Raw genomic sequence first — 26,481 nt, 5'->3', positions numbered from 1 at the left:
TTATGTGATTTAATTTTGAAATTGTGAAAAATAACAATAGAAAAATATTTTTAGAAATATGTGTGATAGCCCCTAATATCTGCTACCCTAAAATATTCATTTGTCCCAAACTTCATAGCCAATAAAATTTTAAACAGCTAAAATTTCAGTCCTTATTTCCCGGAGAATTAATGCCCAAAAGGACAAAGATATCAGTTCTGACCCAGTTCAGTTCAGGGAATAAATGATGGAAAATGCTACATCTCCTTTAAGTAAGAACTGCCTCCAGCTGTCACACCATAGGCCTCATACCACAGACATCATCACATCACTGGGTTCCACTGTTTACTAAACACTGCCTTTCTTGTGTATGTTGACAGGTTTCTTACTTAAGATTTTGGTAGACTTGAAATAAAACTCAAATGATTATTCTTAATAAAAGAGCATGCCTAACTGGGGCGGGGGGGGGGGGGGGATAGAAGAAACCAGATTTTTGAAGGGTTGTAATGTTAATAAATTGAAATATTCAAGTTTGATTCACTTGGTAGTTACTCAGAGTAATTTATGTTTGCTTTTTAATTTCTACTTTCTAGGTATGTGAAAGCAAGAACAGAACTAACATGGGATTATGGGTATGAAGCTGGGACTATGCCTGAGAAAGAAATCCTTTGCCAGTGTGGAGTTAATAAGTGTAGGAAGAAAATATTATAAATCTGTAGCTAATGCCTGTTGATGAGATTAGCTTTTCATGCTGCAACTAGAGCCATGTAAGAGAACCTTCAGTCATCAGTGGAATTAACTTAGGTTGTGATCTATCAAGAGCATTCTTTTCAGTTTACCCTTGTCAGGGAATTCATTTGTATGACTTAGAAATGCTAGGAACAAAATAAGGACATTTTCATACACGTAGGCTCTCTCTTTATCCTTTCTGCTGTTTAACTTTACAGGAGTGGGATGGAAGTGTATATTTTATATGAAATACCATTATACAGTTTGTAACTTATTTGCAAATTATATATTAAGAGAAACAAATGTTACAATAGAATTCAGTTCTTATTTACTTTTGTGATTATTATCTTTGAGCTTATGCCCCCAAAGGGCCAAATTTCACATCTTTACCTACAAAATCTATGTTTAATTCTTGGCAAATAATTTACCATTATGAGCCAGAAGGTGGGCAACATAACCTGAGGAATAGGAAAGAACTAACTTAACGCATTTTACTTACAAGTATTTTAACAGTAGTTGGAGAAGCTCTGGCTGCATGCAACTCTGTCTCATCAAACCATTTGAGTGCTAAGAGGAAGGGTTTTGGCACTCTTTGAGATGGAACTTCTTTTCTACCTATTCTCCTTACTATTCCAGTTCAAACACAGACAAGAAAAGAGGGAATAGAAACTTGGAGGAATTGGAATATTTTTGTTCTAGGTAAAGGAGAGCCATAAGAGAAGAAAACTTAGAAACTAGTCAGACTTGGCTTACTTAGGCCCTCTAGAAGGGATTGTACTGGGCAAGAGTTTTCACTTAACAAAACAAAACAAACCAATTTCATTGAGTTTGTAAAGTCTGGAACAGCTTCTCGGATTCTCCTGGGTATGATGTGTAAATTGCTTTTGTAGAGAAAAAAGGAGTTACACTCCGCTATAGGTTACCCAGCCCTGATTATGGAGTGGAAAAGGGACTGGGAATCTCCAAGCATCAAAACTAATTTTATCCATAACAAAGTTGTACATTTGGCTGCCTAACTTCCCCCTTGGAACCCGAAGAGGAATATTAGCTCAAAAAATAATTAAAAGTAGTTCTGGCTTTTGAGAGGTTTTAGGTCATTTTTTTTTTCTATACTCGTTTCTGGGTTTAGTTTGGTTACTGTTCAAATAAAACCCTCTTCTAAGTTTGGACTCAATTTAATTGCTTAAAAATATTGAACTAGATGAAAATTTAACTTGAAATTGTTTTAGAGAGTGGGAAACCCAGGAACTAGGAAAAGGAGCAAAAGGTATAACCTAAAAGCCTACTCAGATGAGAAAAGTTAAGTCCATTTATTCACATTAAAGATGTAGGAATTTTAGGCTGTACACTGAAAGTGAAGATACTTGGTAAGTAATGGGAAATATTTTTGTGCATAAATCCTGACATCTTGATCTGCTTCACAGCTGTCACCGTCCATCAGTGTGCTAGAGATTCCCTTTGTCTCTTTTATGTCAGATCTGTCCAGTTAAATTCCATTATTTCTCTTTTCCTCGGTTTTCTCCCACTTATTGGTAAAGGACATCTTCCAGTTGTTTTTGAAAAGGAAAATTGAGGGGTAACTATTTTAAGACCTTGCATGTTTGAACATTTTATTTTACCCTTACACTTGATAGCTATTTTTTCAGGATATAGAATTCTTGAGTAACCTCCATAATACAATTTTGAAGGCTTCTGCTAGCTTCTGATGCTGCTGCTATGAAATCTGAAAATGGTCTGATTTCTGGCATCCATGATGACTACTGAAGTCAGATGTCATTCTGTTCTTTATCTTTCAGTTTTTATATCTCTTGAAGCTGACAGAATTATCTTTGTCCCAGTGTTCTGTTTCTGGTAAGGTCCATCTTCATCCTTCATCCCGGGTGAAGAGCTTTCAATCTGAAATCTTTGTCCTTCAATTCAGGGAAATTATCTTGAACCATTTCTTTTACTATTCCTCATGTGTTCATTCTTTCTTTCTTTATAGAATTCTTCTTATTCAGCTGTTAGACTTCCAGGATTGGCTCTCTAATCTTCTCTCTCTCTCTCTCTCTCTTTCTCTTTTTAAAGAGTTATGATTTTTTTTCCAAGTTTACTTATTTATTTAAGTAATCTCTACACCCAGTGTGGGGCTCAAACTTACAACCCTGAGATCAGGAGTTGCATGCTCTCCCAACTAAGCCAGCCACATGCCCCAAATTTTCTCTTTATTTTCAGCTTTCAGTTTGCTGTGCTTTCTGGGAGATTTTCTCAATTTAAATCTTCCAGTATGGAGGCACCTGGGTGGCTCAGTTGGTTAAGCATCTGCCTTCGGCTCAGGTCATGATCCCAGAGTTCTGGGATCGAGCCCCGCATTGGGGTTCTTGCTTGTTGGGAAGCCTCCTTCTCCCTCTCCCCTGCTTGTGTTTCCTCTCTTGCTGTGTCTTTCTCTGTCTAATAAATAAAATCTTTAAAAAAAAAAAAAAACTTCCAGTATGTCAGTTATGCTTTATTTTTCTTGTCTCATATTCTTAATTGCTAGAGCTCTTTTTTCTTCTCTGGATTTCTTTAACAGCATCCTATTTTGGGTTCATGGTTTCAGTATCTTATCTCTTTGAAAATACCATGATGTGTATTGTGTAGGTTTATGTGTGTGTACACACATGCATTCCTATCTATATTCTTCCTGCATGTTTTACAGCCTCGAAGGTTTATTTCTTGTTTTCCGTGTATGTTTCCTTTGGTCTTTGTCTTTGATGTTATAGGCTTTCCTCAGTTTTTGATTTTGGCAATCTACTCATACCTAAGAGTAGAACACTATAAAAGGCTGAGATTAAAATCTGAGAGTGGGAGATGGGTCTCTTCAAGTGCCACATCATAACCGAGCTGAGCTATCAATCTCTAATTGTCTCTTTTAGTGCTTTGTTTTGGCTGACTGAAGGGCAGAAACTTGGCTGCTGAAGTCTGCTTTTATTTCCCCTTTGGACTCGGTTCTTTAATCCATTTCTATATTTGTCGAGACTACCCAAGTTATCTTTTTATATATTATTTCTCTTTAATGCTGTCCCCGATTTTCCTTTCATCCCTTTAAAAAAAAGCCTCGGGGCGCCTGGGTGGCTCCCTTCTGCTCAGGTCAAGATCCCAGGACCTGGGATCCAGCCCCACATCAGGCTCTCTGCTCAGCCTGCTTCCTCCTCTCTCTCTCTCTCTCTCTCTGCCTGCCTCTCTGTCTACTTGTGATCTCTATCTGTAAAATAAATAAAATATTTTTAAAAATTAAAAATTAAAAAAACTCAAAATACAAAAATAATAAGACCTCAAAATGCAAGAAGTTCCCTTTATTTCCTCAGCAAACCACCAACTATTATATGCTGCTTTTCCAAAACAGTTTTTTTATTTGTAATTATATGCATTTGTGTTCTCTACATGTATATTTTGTTACATGCACTGAAAACCTCGTCTTGTATGGTGCTGTGTACCCCATGGGTGCTAAATAAAGATTTGTGACTCACAACTGGAATTATAGTTAGTTAAATCTGCCTACGTTTATGACATACCTATTTAGGCCAAACTTGATGTTATACAATTTAGAAGAAATGGGTAATCCTTCAGAAGAGCAATCACTTCTCCAGCTGATCCCAGGGGTTTGGGCTACCTTTCCTCCCCATCTGAAGAGGAAAAGTCTGGGCAGGGTGGCGATCGCCTGCATATTAAAAAAAAAAAAAAAAAAAAAAAATCAGATTCAGACTCGGATCTGTAGAAGATACGAGCTCCATTTTGAATGAGAACTCCGTCTGCAAACCGTCCGTGTCTCCCGCCCTGAACTTCCCCTGGTTAGGGGAAATGGGTCATCGTAGCTTTTACGAAAACGAAACTCTGCAGCCGCCTGCGAACTTCCGGAAGTGCAGGCGCTGCGCGCCTCCGTCGGGCAGCCGCTGAGGTCGCAGCCATGGACCAAGTGTCGTCTTCCTTGGCCAAGTCAGCCCACGGAGCCACCTTGTCCGAAGCCCGCGACACCCGGGACCAGCTCCCCCACCCCACCGGTGAGTACCGCCCCAGTGCATCTCGTGCGCGCGCGCTGAGGTGGGGGTGCTGTGTCCCCGCAACCACAGGGCGGGTCCCGGCCTGCTCGCTGGCTGCTGCCCTCCACACCAGCCCGCCTCCCGAGCCCCTGCCGCACTGCTGTGAATGGGGTTAGTCTGCGTTCACCTCCCGCGGTCCTGGGTGCAATTCCGCAGGGGGCTGTGCGCCCAGACCACTGACCAGTGCTTCACTTGCAAAAGGTGTGTCTTCCGTTTACTTTTCCCACTGCTGATGGAACACCCATTCCTATTGTCCTACTCCACTGGGGATAGAGACATCAAGGGAAGTAGACATAAACTCGGGTGGGGGTTTACTCTGCTTGTACAGTCCACCCACTCCTAAGACTGTTGCCAGAGAAGTGGCATGGGAGAAGTAGGAAAGAAGTAGTAAAGAAGTGGTCTTCACTTCTTGAAAAAAAAGTGGTCAGGTGGGTCCCAGAAAGCAGTTGGGAAAGTTCTTCCAGAGAATGTGACTCCTTGGAACCATCCACTCCTTTCCATTTAGTAGTTCAAATCCTCAGCAGCCCTCTTTGTGCATAAGGTAACAGTCTTATGAGCCTGGACATCCCTTCACTCAAATAGGTGTAGAGCTCCTACTGTGTGGCAGGGCTCAGAGCTAGGGATAGAGAGAGGAGTTAGGCAGACCCCATCTTCGAGGATCGAAAAGGCAGCTTGCAGATGACCTGGTAAGAACCACAAAGTCTCAGATGAGGGGTTTCTAACTCAGCCTGGTGTTTTGGGAAAGCTTTATGGAGGCACTGATGCCCTTAGTTTTAAAGGACAAGAGTCAACCACAGGTAGGTTGAAAGGGTGTTGTATACAGAGGTGATGACACAAAAAGGCACCAGCCCCAAAGTGGCACATGGCAACCACAAGTCAAGCAGTTGCATGTTTTCATTCAGCTAGTGTTATCTACAGGATATTACTGGAGATGAGGTTCTATCCTGACCTTTCCCCCAAACTCCAGACTGGTATAACCAACTTCATCAATGCCTAGAATAATCTCAAACTGTCTCAAAGAAGTGTCCCAAAGAAAATTCTCATTTTCCTGCATATACCCACATATTCCAACCTGTTCATCCACCAGCCTTACCCCTTGCATTCATCCAGTTGCTCAGCCAGTACCTTTAGCACAGGCCTCAGTGCCTTTCTTCCTCACTTCCCATCTAATGCATGAATCAAACCGGTCAGTTCAGTTTTCAAAATGTATCTTGAGCCTGACCACTTCTCACCTGTGCTGCCATCCAAGCCCCAATGCACCATCTCCCATTTCCTGCCTAGAGTATTGGTCTGGCTCCTACTCTAACATCTCATATAGACAAGACTGCACAGGAGCCAAAATGATCTTTAAAAAACAAAAAGCAAATGTGATTCTCCTACTCAGGCCTTCAATAGTCTCTCATTACCTTCAGAATGATCTCTGTGGCCTACAGTGTACCCCATGTCCTGATCTGATCCTCTCCCTGACTGTCTTGATGACTCTGCCATACCTTACTGCCTTATGGGTCCACCAAGCCCCCAGACCTATCCCTTTCTGGGCTCTTTCTTTTTGCCTCCCATTTCTCAGTTCCCCACCATAATTCAAGTCTCTCTCAAATGTATCCTCCACAACTTTGCACGCCCATCCTATTTAAGAGAGCACCCTACCACCATCATGACACTCTACCTCCTTTCCCTGCTCTAATTTTTTTCATAGCACTTATGGCTAGCAGGAGAAATACTTGTCTGTCTCTATTACTAGAATGTAAGTTCCTTGAGAGTTGAAACTCTCATCTCATTCTCTATTTTATGTGTAGTGCATAATAGGTTCTTACTAAGAATTTGCGGAAGGAATGAATGGGCTTGTATGTACCACTAAGGAGCTTGGCTTCTTTTCTCCTGGTGATGGAGAAGGTCTTTCACAGGAGGGAAACCAGCCCAGTCTGAACTAAAATCTTCTATTCTGAGTTCTGTATATCTGAGAGTTGGGCAGGTAGGTCCTATGGGACTATCAGCTGTGCCTAGGGAAATGAAGTCCCATAGTACAAACATGTCTGCTGAGAATCATCCCTGTTTGTGACTATAAGTTAGGTGATTCTAAAGAAGTCCACTGAACACCCTACTCCTTGGCTGTCCACTGCTCCTCTCCTGCAACACACACACCCTTATTCCTGTTTATACATTCTAAAGCTGTCCCCAGTAGTGTTCTCTGGCTCTCCCAAATACGTACACACTTCCTCCAAAGTTATATACAGTCACATCATCCAGGGACAATCTGATGAAGCCATTTTTTTCTAAGTTCATTACCAAGTGTCTAGGTTATGTCTACTCCTCCTGTTTTGGTCTTTATCCATTTCAGGTGTACAGTCACTGGACTCAGTGATAAAATTGACTTCTCCCACTTATCTGATATCTAATGGAAGTACTAAAATAGTAAGCTGCAATAAAAGTTGAGTTGATCAAAGAAGAAAAGAGGAAGAAATTTCCAAGCCAGCGCCATCAATTGATTGCCAGTCCAGGACATAAATCATACCCTGTCAGAAAGGGATTGTAAATGGAATTATAGGATTAGTGACTCTCCTTCCATCATCCACTTATTTAATGGTGAAGTGTGTTTCTTGGCTGTCCTATCTGGCTACTCCAGATTCTGTGCTCACTGGATTGCCCTTGTCTGGTGGGCTTTAGGACCATATCTGGGAAGAGGAATATTTGGAAGATACCTCTGATAACTCTGCAGAGGCTGTGGCATTAGCAATCCCTTCCCGGGTGGAGGTGGACCTGGAGAGACCTGAGATTCACTGTGTGGGTTTGAGTTAGTCATAGTTCATGTGTTCCCAGCCTGTCATTTTTCTGCAGCTTCATTCTATAGAACTTTTCTTGGCTACCAGTTTCATTTTTTGAGAATTCTTGTTAGATCAGTCTCTGTGTGTCCTTAGGTCTGCTAGACACAGTAGAAGCACCACAGGGAGCCCTGCTGTTCTTCATTATTCTTGGTGTCAGCTGCTGATAGAGACCAAGGGACTCTTCCCTAAAATGCCCCAGCCCCCATAATACACCTGTCTTACTTCACTGTCTAAATCTGTACAGTCCCCGAATTCTGAAGGTGAGGAGTATCAGTTATCCAAGTGTATGTGGTCCAGGAGTTTCAGATAACGCATAGAAAACATTCAGGTAAGTGGGGGATGTCTGTCTGTGTAAAAGGCTCTAATGTGATTCCCCCAGCTGCAGCGAGTTCTGTGCATCCTCTAGTCTGGAAGAATGAACAAGGTAGAAGAGCTCTTAGGGAGCTATGATGAAAAGATGTTTTACCAAGGAAAAGCCATTAGGGGGAGCCTGTGTGCCCCACTTTGGGTTTCTGTCCATCAGCAGGAGAAAAAATACTGTAGGTCAGAAGGCAGCAGTGTTGCTACTACCACATTTACTTCCAGGTGCCAAAACCCTAGAAGCTTGTGGACTTGGGAGTACAACTCAGATGCCCCAGAGCAAACACAGGGGGCCATGTTCACGTATCCACAGCCTCCCAGCTCAGCCAGATACTGGTCTGAAAGCCCTGTTTTGCACAATGAAAGGATAACACTGTGCAAAATTGTCTAGCTCTTATACAACAAGAAGCATTGCATGCCTGTCAGATGTTATCATATTATTTTATTAGGGATTTTTATTCCATCCTTCTAATTGTCTGATGCTTTTTTTTTTTTAAGCCCGTGCTTTACAAATTTTCATGTCCTGCTTGTGTGTCCTTTAAAATAAGAATATAGTATTTTTTCAAAATAGATTTTGGGACTGAAGTGAATAAAATATTGGGATTTTTTCTGATTTTCATCTAGGATGGAGTATTATGTTGTCAAATATTAATATATATGATAAAGCATTGGAAATTATAAAGTGTGGTATTGGAGGAGGAAGTGATCAATGGAACAAATAGAAGTATAGGAACAAACCTAAACATACATAATAATTAAATATATGAAAAGGAGATTAGGGGCGCCTGGGTGGCTCAGTGGATTAAGCCGCTGCCTTCGGCTCGGGTCATGGTCTCAGGGTCCTGGGATCGAGCCCCGCATCAGGCTCTCTGCTCCGCGGGGAGCCTGCTTCCTCCTCTCTCTCTGCCTGCCTCTCTGCCTACTTGTGATCTCTCTCTCTGTCAAATAAATAAATAAAATCTTTAAAAAAAAAAAAAAAAAAAAAAAAGAAAAGGAGATTAAAATCTGTGGCTAACCACTATGAAAATAAGTTAGATCCTCATCACAGACTTTATAATAAAATAACTTACACATTAACATTTAATATAAGAATAATATTTTAGAAGAAAATAGAGGTTTTTTCCTAAGTTATATCTCCTTCACCCAAGAGTAGAAACCATAAAATAAAAGATTGATATAATTTCATCAAATAACACATTTAAACATTCTGTATGTCATAAAACATTATAACAAAATTAAAAGACCACTATATAACAAATGGTCATCCTGAATACATAACAAGCTCAAAAATCAATAAGAAAATAGTGAATAACCTAGTAGAAAATGGGCTGAGGATATCAATGCCAGAGAAGAAATACAAATGCCACCTTACGGTATGTTAAATTCATAATTATAGATTATGTTGTACTTCTCTCTGCACTTTGTTGTCCTGTCTCTTGATGTAGTCATCATCTACTCTTCTGTCCTAGTTGTATCTTTAATAATACGGTTCTAAATCGAATAGGCAGATACCCTTGCATTTTTTTCAGTTTTCTTCACAGTCCATGCCCTTTTATTCTTCCAAATAATCGTTTCTTTTTTTCAATTCCTTTAACCTTCTTGGGATTTAAATTGAAATGACATTAAACCTTAACTTGTTTGGGGAAGAACTGACAGCATTATAATGTGTAGTCTTCCTACTCAGGAGCATAGTATTTCTCTTCATGTATGGAGACTGAGCTTAAAACAACTCTTTTCTTTCCCCCACAATTCGATTTACTTAGACCAAGAAAAGCATACACATTGATTGTCTCTTTGTCTGACAGCTTTGTAATATCCTTTTTTACTCCACCCTCTTTTTGTTTTTCCTTTTTTACTGAAGTTTAGTTGTTTAAAGCAACTCTTTCATCATGTTATTCCCCTGCTCCCAGATCCTTCCTGGCAGTCTTTCACCATCTGTTTCTCAAATTCTTTTCCAGCTTCCTCTGCACAGACTCTCCTTCTCAGCCTGACTGGTTTTCTGCCTCCTGGTCAAACCTCTTGGCCAGTTCCCACATCACTACTTATGTCTCCAGTTCCTCCCAAACCCTCTTCGCTTTCTCTGTCTCCAGTTATAGCAGCTCAAGGCCCATGTCCTTGACAACACTCCCTCCCACGGAAGAACTTCCTCCCCTGGATCCATAGCATGTATGGCATTTTCCACCCAGCAGTTATATTACTTTGTGGCATTTGTTCTGTTATTTTGTTAGCCCCTTGCAGGCAATAATTCTGTCTCCTATTTCTTTAGATCCTCTGCTGTGCTATTCCCTACAGTAGCCAGTCCCTACACATGGCTGTGGAGCTCTTAAAAATGTGGTTTATTCAGTTAAGACACAACTATAAGTACAAAGTACACTGGGTTTTAAAGACTCCATACTGAAGAATGAACTAATTTTTATATTGATTAAATGTTAAAAGCATCATATTTTGGAGATATTTGGTTGAATAAAACATGTTACTAACATTAATTCCCCCCCCCCCCACCACCACAACGAGGCCCCTAGAAATTTTTGAGCTGTGGCTCACATTTGTGATTCACATTACAGTTTCTGTTGGACAGCACTGGTCTAGAGTGCCCAGCGAAATGACTGTCCTACAAGAGGTGCTCCCAAATTGGTGAGGATTCAGAATGAATGAAATGAAGCAGCTAGCTAGTTTCATTTCATTTGAGGATTTTTCTCTCAGTCTCTCCCCTTTTTTATGGTTGGTGGGGAGCAGAAGAACTACAAATTTGTATCCCTACTAGTTAGGACCCACATCCAGGAAATAGAAATTAAAGAAGAAACTCATCTGAATGTGAGATAAATGCTGCTCCAAAGTGCAGTCTTGAGATTTCATGCAATGCACGATCTAATTTCACAGAGACACCAGAGATCTTATACTTTGGATAATAAAAAGAACTTCTAGGAACCCTGTAAGTGATTAGCCTCCTCTAAATTTAAAACTCTCACCAATAAATGGTAAAATAAATCTTTGTTTCAAAACTAAAAGTTTATGATTAGGGGCACCTGGGTGGCTCAGTGGGTTAAGCCGCTGCCTTCGGCTCAGGTCATGATCTCAGGGTCCTGGGATCGAGTCCCGCATCGGGCTCTCTACTCAACAGAGAGCCTGCTTCCCTCTCTCTCTCTGCCTGCCTCTCTGCCTACTTGTGATCTCTTTCTGTCAAGTAAATAAATAAAATCTTTAAAAAAAAAAAAAAAAAGTTTATGATTAAAAGCAGAATTGTGCTCTACAGAAAACCAAATCAATAAGAGGATAAGCATTGGAAAGAGCAAACAAGTTGTTAAATGGATGCTTATAGCCAAGTTAATAGCAAACTAATAGGTTAGAGAAGGTTACCCCACAATGATATCCCCAGGGGTTGTTAAAACAAGTGACTTCTTTTTCGTCTCTTTCCTTTTCTTTCTAGCTCTCCTTCTCTTAGGTTCCTCTCTTTTCTTCTATTCATTTCTTTAAAAAAAAAATTGATTTTCTGCCTTTATATATCTTTCTCTCACTATCATGCTAGATTAAAGTGCATTTAAATTAAAGCACCTTGCTCATTTACTTCTTAAATTCACTCAAAATTTATTTTTGAATATACTATGATACAGGGATCTGAAACTTTTTTATAGGCACTTAACCAGAGCACTGTTTCTTAAGCACATCATTGTTTTCTTACTGATTTGTATTGACAATAATAATAATTATCGAAAGTTTAGTATTGCCAAGGCAGTGTTTTGAGAGCTTTGTATTTAAATTCTTGGTTGTGTTTCTTTCTTTTTTTTTTTTTTTTAAGTGTATTTATTTAAGTAATCTCTACACCCACATGGGGTTCAAACTCAGAACGCTCAGATCAAGAGTCACATGCTCTTCTGACTGAGCCAGCCAGGAACCCCCTGGTTGTGTTTCTTGAATAAAATTCTCTTCATGTTTAGACATTTTAAATGAATTCATTATTGTCCTTCCTTGTATTAAACCATTTAAGAAGTACACAATAAGTTGCTTTTCCACATGGGTACATTTTTTTTTCCTCTTTGGGAGTTGAGAATCTCTCATAAAAACAAGTGCCCTGCCTTCTACTTAAAGACTGGTGGAGGAGTTACAGAGACCAAGAAATTCCACTTTTCCATTTCTCATCAGGGATGTTACTTATAGGTGTCTTTCAGGTTGCAGAAAAGATGGAAAAAAGGACATGTGCACTTTGCCCCAAAGACATCGAGTACAGTGTCCTATACTTTGCACAATCAGAGAATATAGCTGCTCACGAAAATTGTTTGGTAAGTTTCTTGAAAACACATGAGTCGTTTTAGGGAAGGACATACTAAAATAGATAAATGTACTTTGGAGACAGAATGACGAGTTGGCCGTGAATTGTGCTTTTAAGTGGGGATTTGGAGAATCTAAATTTTTCTAACTTTTTAAACTGTTTCAGATCTTATGATTAAATTTTAGATTTATTTATAACAGAGCAAACACAATTATGAAGAAGCTTTTTCAAAGATATTTTAATGAGATATTTCAAATATAATCAATACCTATAGATATTGCACCCAGATTTGTCAAATCATACTGTATTTGCTTTACCTTGATTTTTTTTTTTAAGGAAATAAAACACAGACAGTTAAGGGATCTCCAGTTCTGTTCCCCTCCCACCATCCCTCCAGATATAATTGCCATCACAGATTGGGTGTTTCTTATTATTTTGTATTTTTGATTTTATATTCCCACCATGTATATTTAAGTGCTTATAACAAGAAATATTGTTTTACATGTTCTTTGACTTTGTAGAATTTCATCCAAATTCTGTGGCTATTGAGATTTATCCATGTGATAAATATAACTTTTAAGTCTTTAATTTTAAATGTTAACAGAATTCCATTTTGTCGCTGTCAATACTATTCTCATGTGAATGAACATTTAGGTTTTTCCAAATTTTTTCATATAACTCTCCAGCTGTCATGAACATCTTTGCATAGGTCCCTAATTCCTGGGAGAGTTTCTCTGGTGTAGGGCACAGGGAGTGTTTTGCACCTCACTGTACGCGCCACATTGCTCTCCAAAAGGATTGCACCAAATTTGACTTCCACATTATTTCAGAATTCCTTTCTCCTCTTCCTTGCCATTCATGATATTATAAAATTTTAATTTTTTCCTCTCCGATGGATATGAAACAGTCTCTTGTTTGCATTCCTAGATTATTAGTGTGATTATGCCTCATTTGGCTGTGCTTATGCTTCTGTGGCTTGTGTTCATAGACTGCATTTTGTCTTTAAGATATTGACTTTGCTTACATGTATTTATATATGTATATAAGTAGATTCTGATGCTTTATTATATACATTGGCTTTTAATTTGTGGCTTTCCTGTCAGAGGCTTATAATGTAGTTAAATTCATCATTTTCCTGTATGATTTGTAAGATTTTTCCCCTACGAAATTCTTTCATTTACTAAGGTTCTACCTTTTTTCCCCTAAAATTTAAAATTTGGCTTTTCTCATTTAGATTCTTAATCCACCTGGAATTTATTTGGACTACTCTGTAGAGTAGGCATCTCCCTTTTTGTTTTTTATATGATTAACCATTTTTCCCAGCATTATTTATTGACTAATCTGCTCTTTTCTCGTTGATTTGTAGTGGATAATAATGATAATTATCATTATTACTCAGTATTCACCAGGCATAAGGTAATGTTCTGGGAGCTTAAGATGTATTAAACTATTAATCCTTAAAACAACCCTAAAAGGTAGGTATCATTATTATGCCCAAACTAAAGATGAAAGTACTGAGGTACAGAGAAGTTAAGTCACTTGCCCAAGGTCACACAGCAGTAAGTACCTGAGCCAGGATTCTTACCCAGGCTGCTAACTTCTAGAATCCTCACTCTTAATCCAGTGTGCTAACAATGTAATATTTGTGCACAGATCTGTTTCTGGGTCTATTTAGTTCCAGCAGTCACTTTGTCTCTCCCTAAGCTGGTACAACATTGTCTTAATTACTATGATTTTATGATAAGCCATGGCTATTTTTCAGTGTTACAAGGTTTCACACAAATTTTAACTGGGATCCCATTGAATTTATAGATGAATTTGAGAAAAAAATGATATGAGTATTCCCATCCATTAATGGGCTGTCTCCAGTGATTGTCTTCTTTTATGAATTTCAGAAATGTTCAATAATTTTTTTCTGTAGAGGTCTAGAACTTTGGGTTAAGCTTTTCCCTGGATTTGTTGTTGTTGTTTCATTACCTTTTTCTACTACTCTTTAAAAAAACACTGAAGTATAAAAAATTGAAGTATGGTTGACACCCAATGTTACATGTTTCAGGCGTAAACATATTGAGTAATTCTACTGCTCTATGCATCATGCCGTGCTCACCACAAGCGCAGCCATCTGTCTACATACAGCAATGCTACATACTCCCTTTGCTGTGCCTGTCATCCCTGTGACTTACTCATTCACTCACTGGAAGCCTATACCTCCCCCTCCCCTTCACCCTTTTTGCCTGTGCCTTCCCACCTTCCTCTCTGGCAACAACCAGTTTATTTTCTGTTTATGGGTCTGTTTCTGCTTTTTTCTTCATTTATTTTTAGTTTCCACATATAAGTGAAGTCATATGGTATATGTCATTCTCTGTCTGACATTTCACTTAGCATGTTACCTTCCAGGTCTGTCCATATTATTGCAAATGGCAAGATATTATTCCTTTTTTATGACTGAGTAATATTCCTGTGTGTGTGTATGTGTGTGTGTGTGTGTGTGTGTGTGTGTACACATACACCACACCTTTTTTTTTAATTAATTTATTTATTTTCAGCATAACAGTACTCATTGTTTTTGCACCATACCCAGTGCTCCATGCGATACGTGCCCTCTCTATTACCCTCCACCTGGTTCCCCAACCTCCCACCCCCCGCCCCTTCAAAACCCTCAGGTAGTTTTTCAGAGTCCATAGTCTCTCATGGTTCATCTCCCCTTCCAATTTCCCACAACTCCCTTCTCCTCTCCATCTCCCCATGTCCTCCATGTTCTTTGTTATGCTCCACAAATAAGTGAAACCATATGATACTTGACTCTCTCTGCTTGACTTATTTCGCTCAGCATAATCTCTTCCAGTCCTGTCCATGTTGCTACAAAAGTTGGGTATTCATCCTTTCTGATGGAGGCATAATACTCCATCGTGTATATGGACCACATCTTCCTTATCCATTCGTCCGTTGAAGGGCATCTTGGTTCTTTCCACAGTTTGGCAACCGTGGCCATTGCTGCTATAAACATTGGGGTACAGGTGGCTCTTCTTTTCACTACATCTGTATCTTTGGGGTAAATACCCAGCAGTGCAATTGCAGGGTCACAGGGAAGCTCTATTTTTAATTTCTTGAGGAATCTCCACACTGTTCTCCAGAGTGGCTGCACCAACTTGCATTCCCACCAACAGTGTAAGAGGGTTCCCCTTTCTCCACAACCTCTCCAACACACGTTGTTTCCTGTCTTGCTAATTTTGGCCGTTCTACCTGGTGTAAGGTGATATCTCAATGTGGTTTTAATTTGAATTTCCCTGATGGCTAGTGATGATGAGCATTTTTTTCATGTGTCTGATAGCCATTTGTATGTCTTCATTGGAGAAGTGTCTGTTCACATCTTCTGCCCATTTTTTGATATGATTATCTGTTTTGACCACACCTTCTTTATCCATTCTTCTACCAATGGAGGCTTAGGTTGCTTTCATATCTTGGCTCTTATAAATAATACTATAGTAAATATAGAGATGAGTCTATCTTTTTGAGTCAGTGTTTTCATTTTCTTTGGGTAAATACCCAGTAGTAGAATTACTGGATCGTGTGGTATTCTATTTTTAGTTGTTTGAGGACCCTTCATGCTGTTTTCGTAGTGGCTCTGTAATTTACTTTCCCACCAGCAGTGCATGAGAGTTCCTTTTTTTCCACATCCTCACCAACACTTGTTATTTCTTGTCTTTTGGACACTAGCCATTCTCGCAGGTGTGAGGTGATATCTCATTGTGGTTTTGATTTACTTTTCCCTAATGTTGAGTGATGTTGAGGATCTTTCATATGTCTGTTGGCCATGTGTACATCTTTGGAAAAAAAATTTTTGGGTCTTCTGCCCACTTTTAATCAGATTATTTGGTTTTTTATTGTTGAGTCAAAAAGTCCTTTATCTATTTGGGATATTAACTCCTTATCAGATATGTCATTTGCAAATATCTTCTCCCATTTAGTAGGTTGCCTTTTCATTTTGTTGATGGTTTTCTTTGCCATGCAAAAGCTTTTTATTTTGGTATGGTCTCAATAGTTTATTTTTGCTTGTATTTCCCTTCCCTGAGGAGACAGATCTACAAAAATGTTATGACTGTGTTTATTTTTTTTTAATTTACTTATTTGACAGAGAGAGACACAAAAAGAGAGGAAACACAAGTAGGGGGAGTGGGGAGAGGGAGAAGGGAAGCCCAATGCGGGGCTTGATCCCAGGACCCCGGGATCATGACCTGAGCCGAAGACAGATGCTTAACTACTGAGCCACCCAGGCACCACATGGCTATGTTTAAGAGATTACTCCCTGTGTTTTCTTCTGGAAGTTTTATGGCTTTAGGTCTCACACGTAGGTCTTTAATCCATTTTGAGTTCATTTTTGTATGTGGTGTAAGAAGGTGGTCCAGTTTCATCCTTTTTTTTTTTTTTAAGATTTTATTTATTAGAGAAATGGAGAGGAAGCACAAGCAGACAGGGGGAGGGAGAGGGAGAAGCAGCCTCCCCGCTGAGCAGGGAGCCCCATGCAGGGCTTGATCCCAGAACCCTGGAATCCTGACCCGAGCTGAAGGCAGCTGCTTAACCAACGGAGCCACCCAGGCACCCCCCAGTTTCATCCTTTTGCATGTGTGTGTCCAGTTTTCCCAGCACCATTTATTGAAGAGACTGTCTTTCCCCTGTTGTGTATTCTTGTCTCCTTTGTTAACAATTAGTTGGCTATAAAATCATGCATTTATTTCTGGGGTTTCTATTCTGTTCCATTGATCTATACATCTATCCTTATGCCATACCAGACTGTTTCAATTATTATAGCATTGTAGTGTATCTTTAAATCTGAGATTGTGCTATTTCCAGTTTTGTTCTTTCTCAAAGACTGCTTTCTATTTGGGGTCTTTGTGGTTCCATACAAATTTCAGTATTTTTTGCTCTAGTTCTGTGAAGAATGCTATTGGTATTTTGATAGAAATTGCATTGAATCTGTAGATTGCTTTGTGATTTCATTCTGTAACGTTGATCTTCAATTCAGAGATAGGTTGGATTCAGGTAGCACATGGAAACTTGAGGCAACCTAAACATAAAAGTGGGTTTTTAATCAGACTGCAGAGGCATTTCATGGCTCCTGAAGGCTGGCATGTAGGCAGGTCTAAGAACAGTGACTAGGAAGCCATTAGGAACCCATTCTGTCCTCTCTTGTCCTCATTTCTGTATTCCTCTTTGCAGACTGGATTGCTCTCTACCATGTGGCTGAGAGTCAACTCCACTCTCTCAGGATAGGGAGTCCAGTTGGCTCAGCTTCAGGTCAGGGCCCCAACCACATTCACTTAACCACTAGGGGTCAGGGTTAAGCAGTATAAAACATGCCTGGGGATTGGGGCCACTTCCAGAGAAAAGCACGGTGGCTTGTGATCTGCTTACATACCCCGAAAGGTGGTCACTGTTATACCCCAATCCATCTTCCACTCCTGGTAAGTACTTTGTGATACCATTTTCTAACTTGCAGCTTTCAGTGGTACTTTGTGCATATTGTGAATTTTTGTTTTCTCAATTTGTAGCTGTACTCTTCAGCACTTGTGGAATGTGAGGATACTGATCCATGTAATAAAGACAGAAATTTTGATGTGGAATCAGTAAAGAAAGAAATCCATAGAGGAAGGAAGTTGGTAAGTATAAATGATTTTATTAGTCATATGAGATAAACAGATCTTGAAGGGGATGTCTCTAAAAGAAAGTCTACTTGATTGATAAACCAGGGATAGAGACACATCTTGGAGAGCTGAAAGACATAGGACCTGTATTGGAAACTTAAATTCAACGGAACAATTAATATTTTAAAATGAGCTACAATATACTTCATCAGTAGAGTAGATATGCATTAGAATGCTTTTGGCTGTAAGTAGAAGGACCCTCAACTCAAACTGGCTTTAACAAAAAGGATGCTTATTTTCTTACTTAGCCAGAGGGAAAACTGGCTTCAGAGTTGGTCAATTTAGTGGCTTAGTGGTGTCATTAAGAGCCCATCCTCCTGGGGCGCCTGGGTGGCTCAGTGGATTAAGCCACTGCCTTCGGCTCAGGTCATGATCTCAGGGTCCTGGGATCGAGCCCCGCATCAGGCTCTCTGCTCAGTGAGGAGCCTGTTTCTCCCTCTCTCTCTGCCTGCCTCTCTGCCTACTTGTGATCTCTCTCTCTCTGTCAAATAAATAAATAAATAAAATAAAATCTTAAAAAAAAAAAAAAAAAGAGTCCATCCTCCTTTCTGTCATCCTGTCCACAACATCAGTTGGTCCTCTTGTGGTCATAGGGTGGTCACAGACAACTCCTGAAGTGTCCGTCTTTCTTATTCCTATCTGGTAAAAGAAAAAGTTCATCCCAGGCGCCTGGGTGGCTCAGTCAGTTAAGTGTCTGCCTTTCGGCTCAGGTCATGATCCCTAGGTCCTGGGATTGAGCTCTGAATTGGGCTCCCTGCCCAGCAGGGAGTCTGCTTCTCCCTCTGCCCCTCACCCCACTCTTGTACTCTCTTGCTCTCTCTCGCTCGCTCTCTCTCTCTCTCAAATAAATAAATAAAATCTTAAAAAAAAAAAAAAAGTAAAAGTTCATCCCCAAGCATTGAATAAGAGCCCTTCTGAAAATTAAATGAGGCCACACCTGCTCTAGTTGCTAGAAGTGGCCATAATTAATCAGGATCAACCCCCCTGGACCTGGGTCAGCTCCCCTTGGGAAGACAGAGTGTAGAGTAGTTACCCTGTTGATTCTGTGACAGTAGACTTCCTCTAGGAAAAGCCCTTCATGGCTTAGCAAGTGGTATAGCAGGTGTGAGCACATAATGCCCACCACCACAGTACAGTTTATGATCTGGAACAAACGTTTCTTTAGTCTTTACAAGGCATACACATACATGAGGGCAGTTTCCACACAGCCTGATGTACTTTGAGAAGGGTCAGCACAGTTCGCTCAAGCAATCAAGCACCTTAGCGCAGGTGGAGCCCAGGAAGCCTTCCTAGCTGGGGAGGAGTGAGGGTAATGAAGATGGGAAAGGAGGAATTTCAGGGAAAGGGAACAGGATGTGCAAAAGTTGGGAAGGCAAGAAAGACATGGCATGTGCCTAAAACTGTAAGCATATGACTGTGGCACCCTCTTTACTGACTCCATGGAATTCCACGGGATAGACCAGAATGCATGAAACCATTCCCTTATTGCTGGATAATGAGTCGACTCTGGTTTTTCACTATAATCAACTAATGCTGCAGTAAACATCTTTCTACACATATCCTGTGTACTTGTTTGAACAGTGCTGTACACCATATTCCTAGAAGTGAAATGGCTGAGTCAAAGAGAATTCCCTTTAATAATTTTGAAACATGCAGGGTACCTGGGTGGCTTAGTCAGTTATGCATCTGCCTTCAGCTCAGATTGTTATCCCAGTGTCCTGGGATTGAGCCCTGCACAGGCTTCCTGCTCAGCAGGGAGCCTGCTTCTCCCTCTCCTGCTCCCCCTGCTTGTGCACGCTCTCACCCTCTCTCTCTGTCAAATAAATAAATAAAATCTTGTAAAAACAATAATAATTTTGAAACATGCTAATAAACTGTCACCCAGAAAAGTTGTACCATTTTATACTTATGTGGATGAAAGAACACTTTCCTAGCCCTTAACAAAAATGAGTATCACGAATCTTGTTATTTCTTGCATCTGACAGGAAGTGTTACCTTGCATTTCCCTCATCACTGGAGAGAGGCTGAATGGTAGTTCTCCTTAGGCATCTGCCTCCCTCCCAGCACCCCCAGACCCAGCAGTTCTTTCGTGATCCCTCTACAGTCAGTGACCCCACCTCACAGCCACTGTCCTGCAAACAGCCTGGACTCCCTCTCCCCATCACCCTGACACACATTTCCTCACTCATATAGCAAACTGCCCCCCGCCACCTGCCTGTGGGCTGCATATTCTGAGTAGTACTAGCACTTGAACAGTTGAACAACCAGACAAAAAACCCACAAATGTGTTGATTAATCTTAGATTCATAACCACAAACCTCAAAAGGAACCTTAACATGTCACCCTCCACCCTCTACCTTTACTGTTTCATATCCTCTCATTTCTTTTGAAACCTCTCCCCACCCCAACTGCTCATCCCCAAATTGATGTCTATGCCTTATTTTTTTTTATAGACTTTATTTTTTTAGAGCAGTTTTAGGTTCACAGAACACTTGAGGGGAAAGAACAAAGACTTCCTGTATACTTCTCACCCCTTCACATACACAGCTTTCTTTTTATCAACATCCCCCACTAGAGTGGTGCATTGTTACAACTGACAAACCTACATGGACACAACATCCAAACACCCAAAGTCCATAGTTTACATTAGGGTTCGCCTTGGTGGTATAAATATCTTTGTCTGATTTTTATTGAGAAATGGGAGCCATTAGCCAGGAACTCCTACTATACAAACTGCTGCCCATTCACCGTTGTCCCCAGACTCTGGGACCTCCTGCTTGCCAAAATCAACCCGCCACTTACACTTTGGAGTCATTACCTGCCCCTCCTTAAGGATTAGCCTCTTCCATTTCCCTTCATCCCATTCACATCAGTATCCCCCTTTGTACTAGATTATTTCCTTCAACATACATCCATGATCAACTGATAATGTTATCTTAAATCCTCCTCCATATACAAAAAACCTATTCAACTACAATGTCCCTTCTGTCTTTAGCTGACCTTTTAGCAGGATTCATCACATAGTTGTCCATGCCCTGCATCTTGAAGCACTTTCTTCCTCTGACTTCTGCACACACTCTGCTACTATGTCTCTCACCTTTCTGGCTGCTTTGTCCCAGACACCTTGGCTGTTTTTCCTTCTCTTCTGAACCTCTAAAGTGTGCAGTCCCCATAGCTCTCCTGGGCTCCTGCCTCCATCTGAATATCTTTCCTGTGTGACCTCTTCCAGTTCCCTTGGCTTCAAGTCCATACTTACGCCAGGGACTCTATACCTCCAGTCATGATAACCAATCTGACATATCTACACGAACATCTAATAGAAGCTTATATTAAACTGGCCAGTGAACACAGTCCCAGCCCCTGCACACACACACACACACACACACACTCCATTCAAACCTGTTCACTCCTCACTTCAATGAACTGTCCACCATTCATTCACCCATCATCATCTTCTCATAAACGTCCCAGCCCAGCATCCAGCCTGCAGACTCTCTATCCTCCCCTCCTCTCTGTCACTAACCCACTGTAGTAAAGTCATGGGTCTCCCTCAAACACTTGCTAAAATCACTGATCTTTGTTCTGCGTGTTCTCCTGCCCATCCCTACCCCATTCTATTCTCCACACAGCCACAATAGTATCTTTAAGATACTGATCACTTGGGACCCCCTGGGTGGCTCAGTCCATTGAGCATCTGATTCTTGATTTCACTTCAGACCATGCTGGGCTCTGTGCTCTGCATTCAACACTGAATGTGCTTGGGATTCTTTCCTTCTTCTTCCCCCTCTCCCCCTCTCTCAGCATGTTCTCTCTCTCTCTCTCAATAAATAAATAAAGTCTTTTTAAAAAAATAAAATAAAAATAAAATTTAAAAAAACTGATCACTTTGTTTCCATTGTATGAAGACAAAACCCCAGTTCCTTACCCTGGTTTGTAACCCCTTACATGACCCAGCCCTTACTTGCCCTTTGGATCTTACCTCTGACTCTTCCCTTACCCTCCTCTTCACTCCAACATCAGCGCACCCTGTATGGCATGGTAAATGTTGATGTCTAAGTACTAGAGCTGTTCTTATTTATTTATGTTAAAATTGAAATTTAAGTTCATTAAAAGATATCATTAAAGAGAGTAAAGAAACAAAACACAGACTGGGTAAAGATACTTACAACACACGTATTGTTGTTTTTAAGTTTGCTTTATGTGACCTTGGTTTTCTCTCTCCACTAGAATGTTAACTTCACAAGGACGGGTGCCTTGTCCCCTACTGTTTCCCTCTACCCCAGAACAGTGCCTGCCACATCACAGTTACTCAGTAGTCTTTAAGTGAATGAAATTTTATTAACCATTTGTGTTTCTTCTGTAATTTGCCTTTTCTCATTTTTCTCTGAGTTTATCAGTCTTAACCCTTTATCAAATATGCAGCAAACATTTCTTTCTTTATTGATACAGTTGACATACAATATTAGTTTCAGGCATACAACACAGTGATCTGACATGTATATACATTATGAAATGATCACCACAATAAGCCCAATTACCGTCCATCACTATATTCCAGTATCATTGACTGTATTCTCTGTGCTCTGCATTATATCCCTGTGATGTGTATTTTTAGTAACTGAAAGTTTGTACCTCTTAACCCCTTCACGCCACCAGTTCTTTGTATTAATGAGTCTTTTTCTGTTTTCAAAAATTTTGGCTTTTTGGTAGCAGTCACCATAAAAATGGAAGTTTAAATTTTTTATGTAGTCATATCTATCAGTCTTTTTCTCTGTGGCTTCTGAGTTTCCTTCCTTGCATAGTCTTCCTGACCTTAACCCCATACATTTTTATTAACTTTAAAACTTGTCCCTTAGAGCCTTAATCCATGTGGAATTTATTTGGGAAAATATTATAAGGTAGGGGTGTAACTTTATTTTTTTCTACACATAAAGCCAGATGCCCCCCCCAAACTTTGTGCTGTGATTTGAAATTCCACCTTTAGCGTAATCTAATTTCTTACCCATATTTGAATTTTCTTTATTTGTATGGTTGCTTGTGCTGACCTTAGGATATTATTTGAGCTATTTCCTGTTTTGCAAGGTGGTTTCATTGTGCTTCCCCTTCATTCAGACAAAGCCTGAATCAAATCAAATCAATCTTGGGCATGGCTTGGGACACCCCCTGCCCTTGCCAAACCAGTTAGATTGCTGTGGCTGGCTACATACTGTCCTAGCCATGTTTACACCACCTTCAATATATAAAATGCCAGATCAACTGACTAATATATAAAAGTAAGAGATCAAATAAATTGAACTTAGAAAAAATTTGCTACTCAGGGTTTTTGTTCTGTTTTTTTTTAATTTTAAGTTTTTGGCCCCACTACATACCATAGACTCCAGAGAGGTTTCACTTATTTATCTCACATTCACCTCAGTAGAAACTATGAGACAGGCAGTGTTCTCCCCAGGGAAGGATCTGGGTCTAAGAGAGGGAAAGACTGCTGGATCACAAAGCTCTCCAAGGCACCATCAGGAGCCACCCTCGCCATGGGCCCCAGTGTCCCTAACAGGACCCTTTGCCTAGTCAGGACAAATCTTTTTGTAGAAATCTCCTGTAAAAAGAGAAAGGTTTTACTTGTTTGTTCTAAAACAAAAGGGTTTTCTGCTTTTAATAAGATCATTACAGGTCAGTGCCAGCCAAGTACTTTACTTAGCAGAGGTTTTACTGAAATCTCAAAATGTGCAGCTAGATGTTAATACCTAACATTTGTGGCTGAGGACATTAGGGCTGCTGACTTAAAAATAACATTTAATGACATCTTTAACTTTAAATGTTAACAGAAATTAAACAGGTGCTTACTCAGTAAAATTTATTCTTCTGTAGAAATGTGCATTTTGTAAAAAAGGAGGAGCCACCGTGGGATGTGATTTAAAAGCCTGTAACAAGAGTTACCACTTTTTCTGTGCCAAGAATGACGACGCAGTTCTACAAACTGATAAATCTCAAGGAATTTTTAAGTATGTATAATTAAACAGTTCTAAAGCTACACTTGGGGGAACGGGATAAGGAATTGTTAAATTAAGACAAAGTTGTTTTTTTTTTTAAGACTTAGTTATTTGATAGAGCGCACAAGCAGGGGGAGCGGCAGGCAGAGGCAGAGGGAGAGGGAGGAGCAGAGTCCCAGCAGGGAGCCCGCTGCGGGACTCAATCCCAGGACCCTGGGATCATGACCTGAGCCGAAGGCAGACACTTAACCAACTGAACCACCCAGGGGCCCCAAGACAAAGAGATCCTTTTAAAAGATTTTTATTTGAGAGCAAGCAAGCAAAAGAGAGAGAGAAAGGGAGAAGCAGTGTCCCTGCTGAGCAGGTAGCCTGATGGGGCTCCATCCCACGACCCTGGTATAATGACCTGAGCAGATGTTAAACCAGCTGAGCCACCCTGACACCCCCACAAGGAGATTTTTAAAGATAATTTCAGGGCGCCTGGGTGGCTCAGTGGGTTGGGCCGCTGCCTTCGGCTCAGGTCATGATCTCAGGGTCCTGGGATCGAGTTCCACATCAGGCTCTCTGCTCAGCGGCGAGCCTGCTTCCCTCTCTCCCTGCCTGCCTCTCTGTCTACTTGTGATCTCTCTCTGTCAAATAAATAAATAAAATCTTTAAAAAAAAAAATAAATAATTTCATGCAAATGGTTTCCAAGTAAGAACAGAGTTTGGGGGATGCTCCGTTGGGACTTTGACCTCACAATACCTTCCTTCAATATGCAGAATTGGCTTTTGTTTTAATCTTCCTGCATGCCTTCTTTCCCAGTAGAAAGCACTGGTTGCCATACTGGCATGAGTGACCTAATGGGTGTTCACAGGACCTAGAACCAGTTCACTGTTGCTCTTTTCTGCAGACAGGAGCCTTGTTAGCCACAAGTCCATGGTTTATCCATCTTGTCTGTTGAATGAATGTTTTTTCCCACCACTCTCACCACTGTCTTACCTATGAAGAGCTTTTAGAAATGATAAACTATGCAGCAAATATAGTAATCAGTCATTAAGTTCTTGAAAAAATTAATCCTATTTCAATTGCCTTGGGCTTTTAAATCTTCTTCCCTTCTTTCAATAATTCTTTAATGTTAATTTTGACCCAGTAAGGCATATTTCAAGTCCAATAGAATTGTATTTGTTCTACCCAGTAAGGAACTTGATCTTCGTTCTGATGAAAGATTGCAGTTCAGTTAAATAATTAGACAATTTAGACGAAATCAATAAGCCAGTTGTTAACTGAGTTGATTCAGGTCATGTTCAGTTTTTTGGTATGTGGATGCAGTCTAAAACATGTCATATAGGGGCACCAAGGTGGCTCAGTTGGTTGAATGTCTCCTTCGGCTCAGGTCATGATCGCAGGGTCCTGGGATCGAGTCCCACATTGGGCTGCGTGCTTAGTGGGCAGCCTGCTTCTCCCTCTCTCTCTCCCCGACTTGTGCTCTCTCACTCTCGTCAAATAAAAAAAAATATATCTTAAAAAAAAAAAGTCATATAAAAGGATATCTAGAAGAAGTTTTAACCTTTTTTAAAGTTATGAAATAAAATAAAAAATTAAATGATGGTCTGAAATTGAAAAGCCAGGCAGATACTTCTCACTTCTTTGGGGCATGTGCATACACTCTGATGGAATATTTTAAATTTCAGTGAAATAATATTTTCATTCACAATATTCTGAATGAGAGCATTATCTTAATAACGATGTGAGAGTCTAAGTATTTTAAAATTGGATTTGGAGGCTAGATTTTTCCCTTTGGGCACACACCCCCAGTTTCATCAGTGTTTCAGGCACTAACGACGCTGTTTTATCTAATAATCACTCTTTGTGCCAAAAATACTTTCAAGTACTTTACAAATGTTAACCCATATAATCCTCATGACAGCCCAGTGAGGTAGATATTATTATCCCTGCTTTACAAATGCAGACACCGAGGTCCTATGAGACTCAGTCATTTGTCCCCAGGTCACAGCTGATGAGTGGCAGAGCTGGCCTTTAGGGCTCTGGAGTTCTTGTTTTTCACCACCATATCCTCTTCAAGCTTAGGGGCCTATAGTCTATTCTTCTTCTTTTTTTTTTTTTTTAATAATTTTATTTATTTATTTGACAGAGCTCACAAGTAGGCAGAGAGGCAGGCAGAGAGAGAGAGAGGAAGGGAAGCAGGCTCCCCGCTGAGCAGAGAGCCTGACTCGGGGCTCCATCTCAGGATCCTGGGATCATGACTTGTGCCGAAGTAGGAGCCTATATTCTAAAACAACATGGGCAAGCCTATCATTAAAAGGGATTTGTGAAATAATTTTACATGATTTTGAGCAAGTTCCATAGGTATTTTATTGCTTGAGACTAGAAAGGAAAGTGTAAATCATGTTAATTTTATATCATACTTTTTATATTTGCTCAGAAACTCAGATTGTATTATTTTTTTAACCTTCTCAAAGAGTTCATTTTATTATGATTTCCATAGTGACCTCAACCACCCAGTAGACACACTATTAGCAGAGCTACAAGACTGAGCAAAAAGGAGTCAATTCCCACTATATCTTAAAATTGCA

The 26,481-nt window shown here is 40.2% G+C and overlaps 1 protein-coding gene across 11 annotated transcripts in view; it reads left to right on the top strand.

Moving 5' to 3' along the window:
* Window positions 1–26,481, top strand: part of SETDB2 (SET domain bifurcated histone lysine methyltransferase 2) — a 98,170-nt gene that overhangs the window by 60,120 nt on the left and 11,569 nt on the right. For 7 of the 11 annotated variants that reach the window (XM_045978437.1, XM_045978436.1, XM_045978439.1 and 4 more), the window contains one exon: window positions 4,250–4,619. In XM_045978437.1, coding sequence (XP_045834393.1) covers window positions 4,250–4,469 — 220 coding nt within the window. In that variant the 3' untranslated portion in view covers window positions 4,470–4,619. Of the gene's footprint in view, window positions 1–572; window positions 1,351–4,249; window positions 4,728–12,103; window positions 12,226–17,764; window positions 17,873–23,782; window positions 23,917–26,481 lie in introns of those variants that run through there. The other 4 variants (XM_045978442.1, XM_045978440.1, XM_045978445.1 and 1 more) reach the window with 3 other exon arrangements.

This window comes from Meles meles, chromosome 14 (assembly GCF_922984935.1).
Source record: "Meles meles chromosome 14, mMelMel3.1 paternal haplotype, whole genome shotgun sequence".
In the NCBI taxonomy this organism is placed as follows: Eukaryota; Metazoa; Chordata; class Mammalia; order Carnivora; family Mustelidae; genus Meles; species Meles meles.
This window is presented reverse-complemented; position numbering and strand designations above follow the sequence as displayed.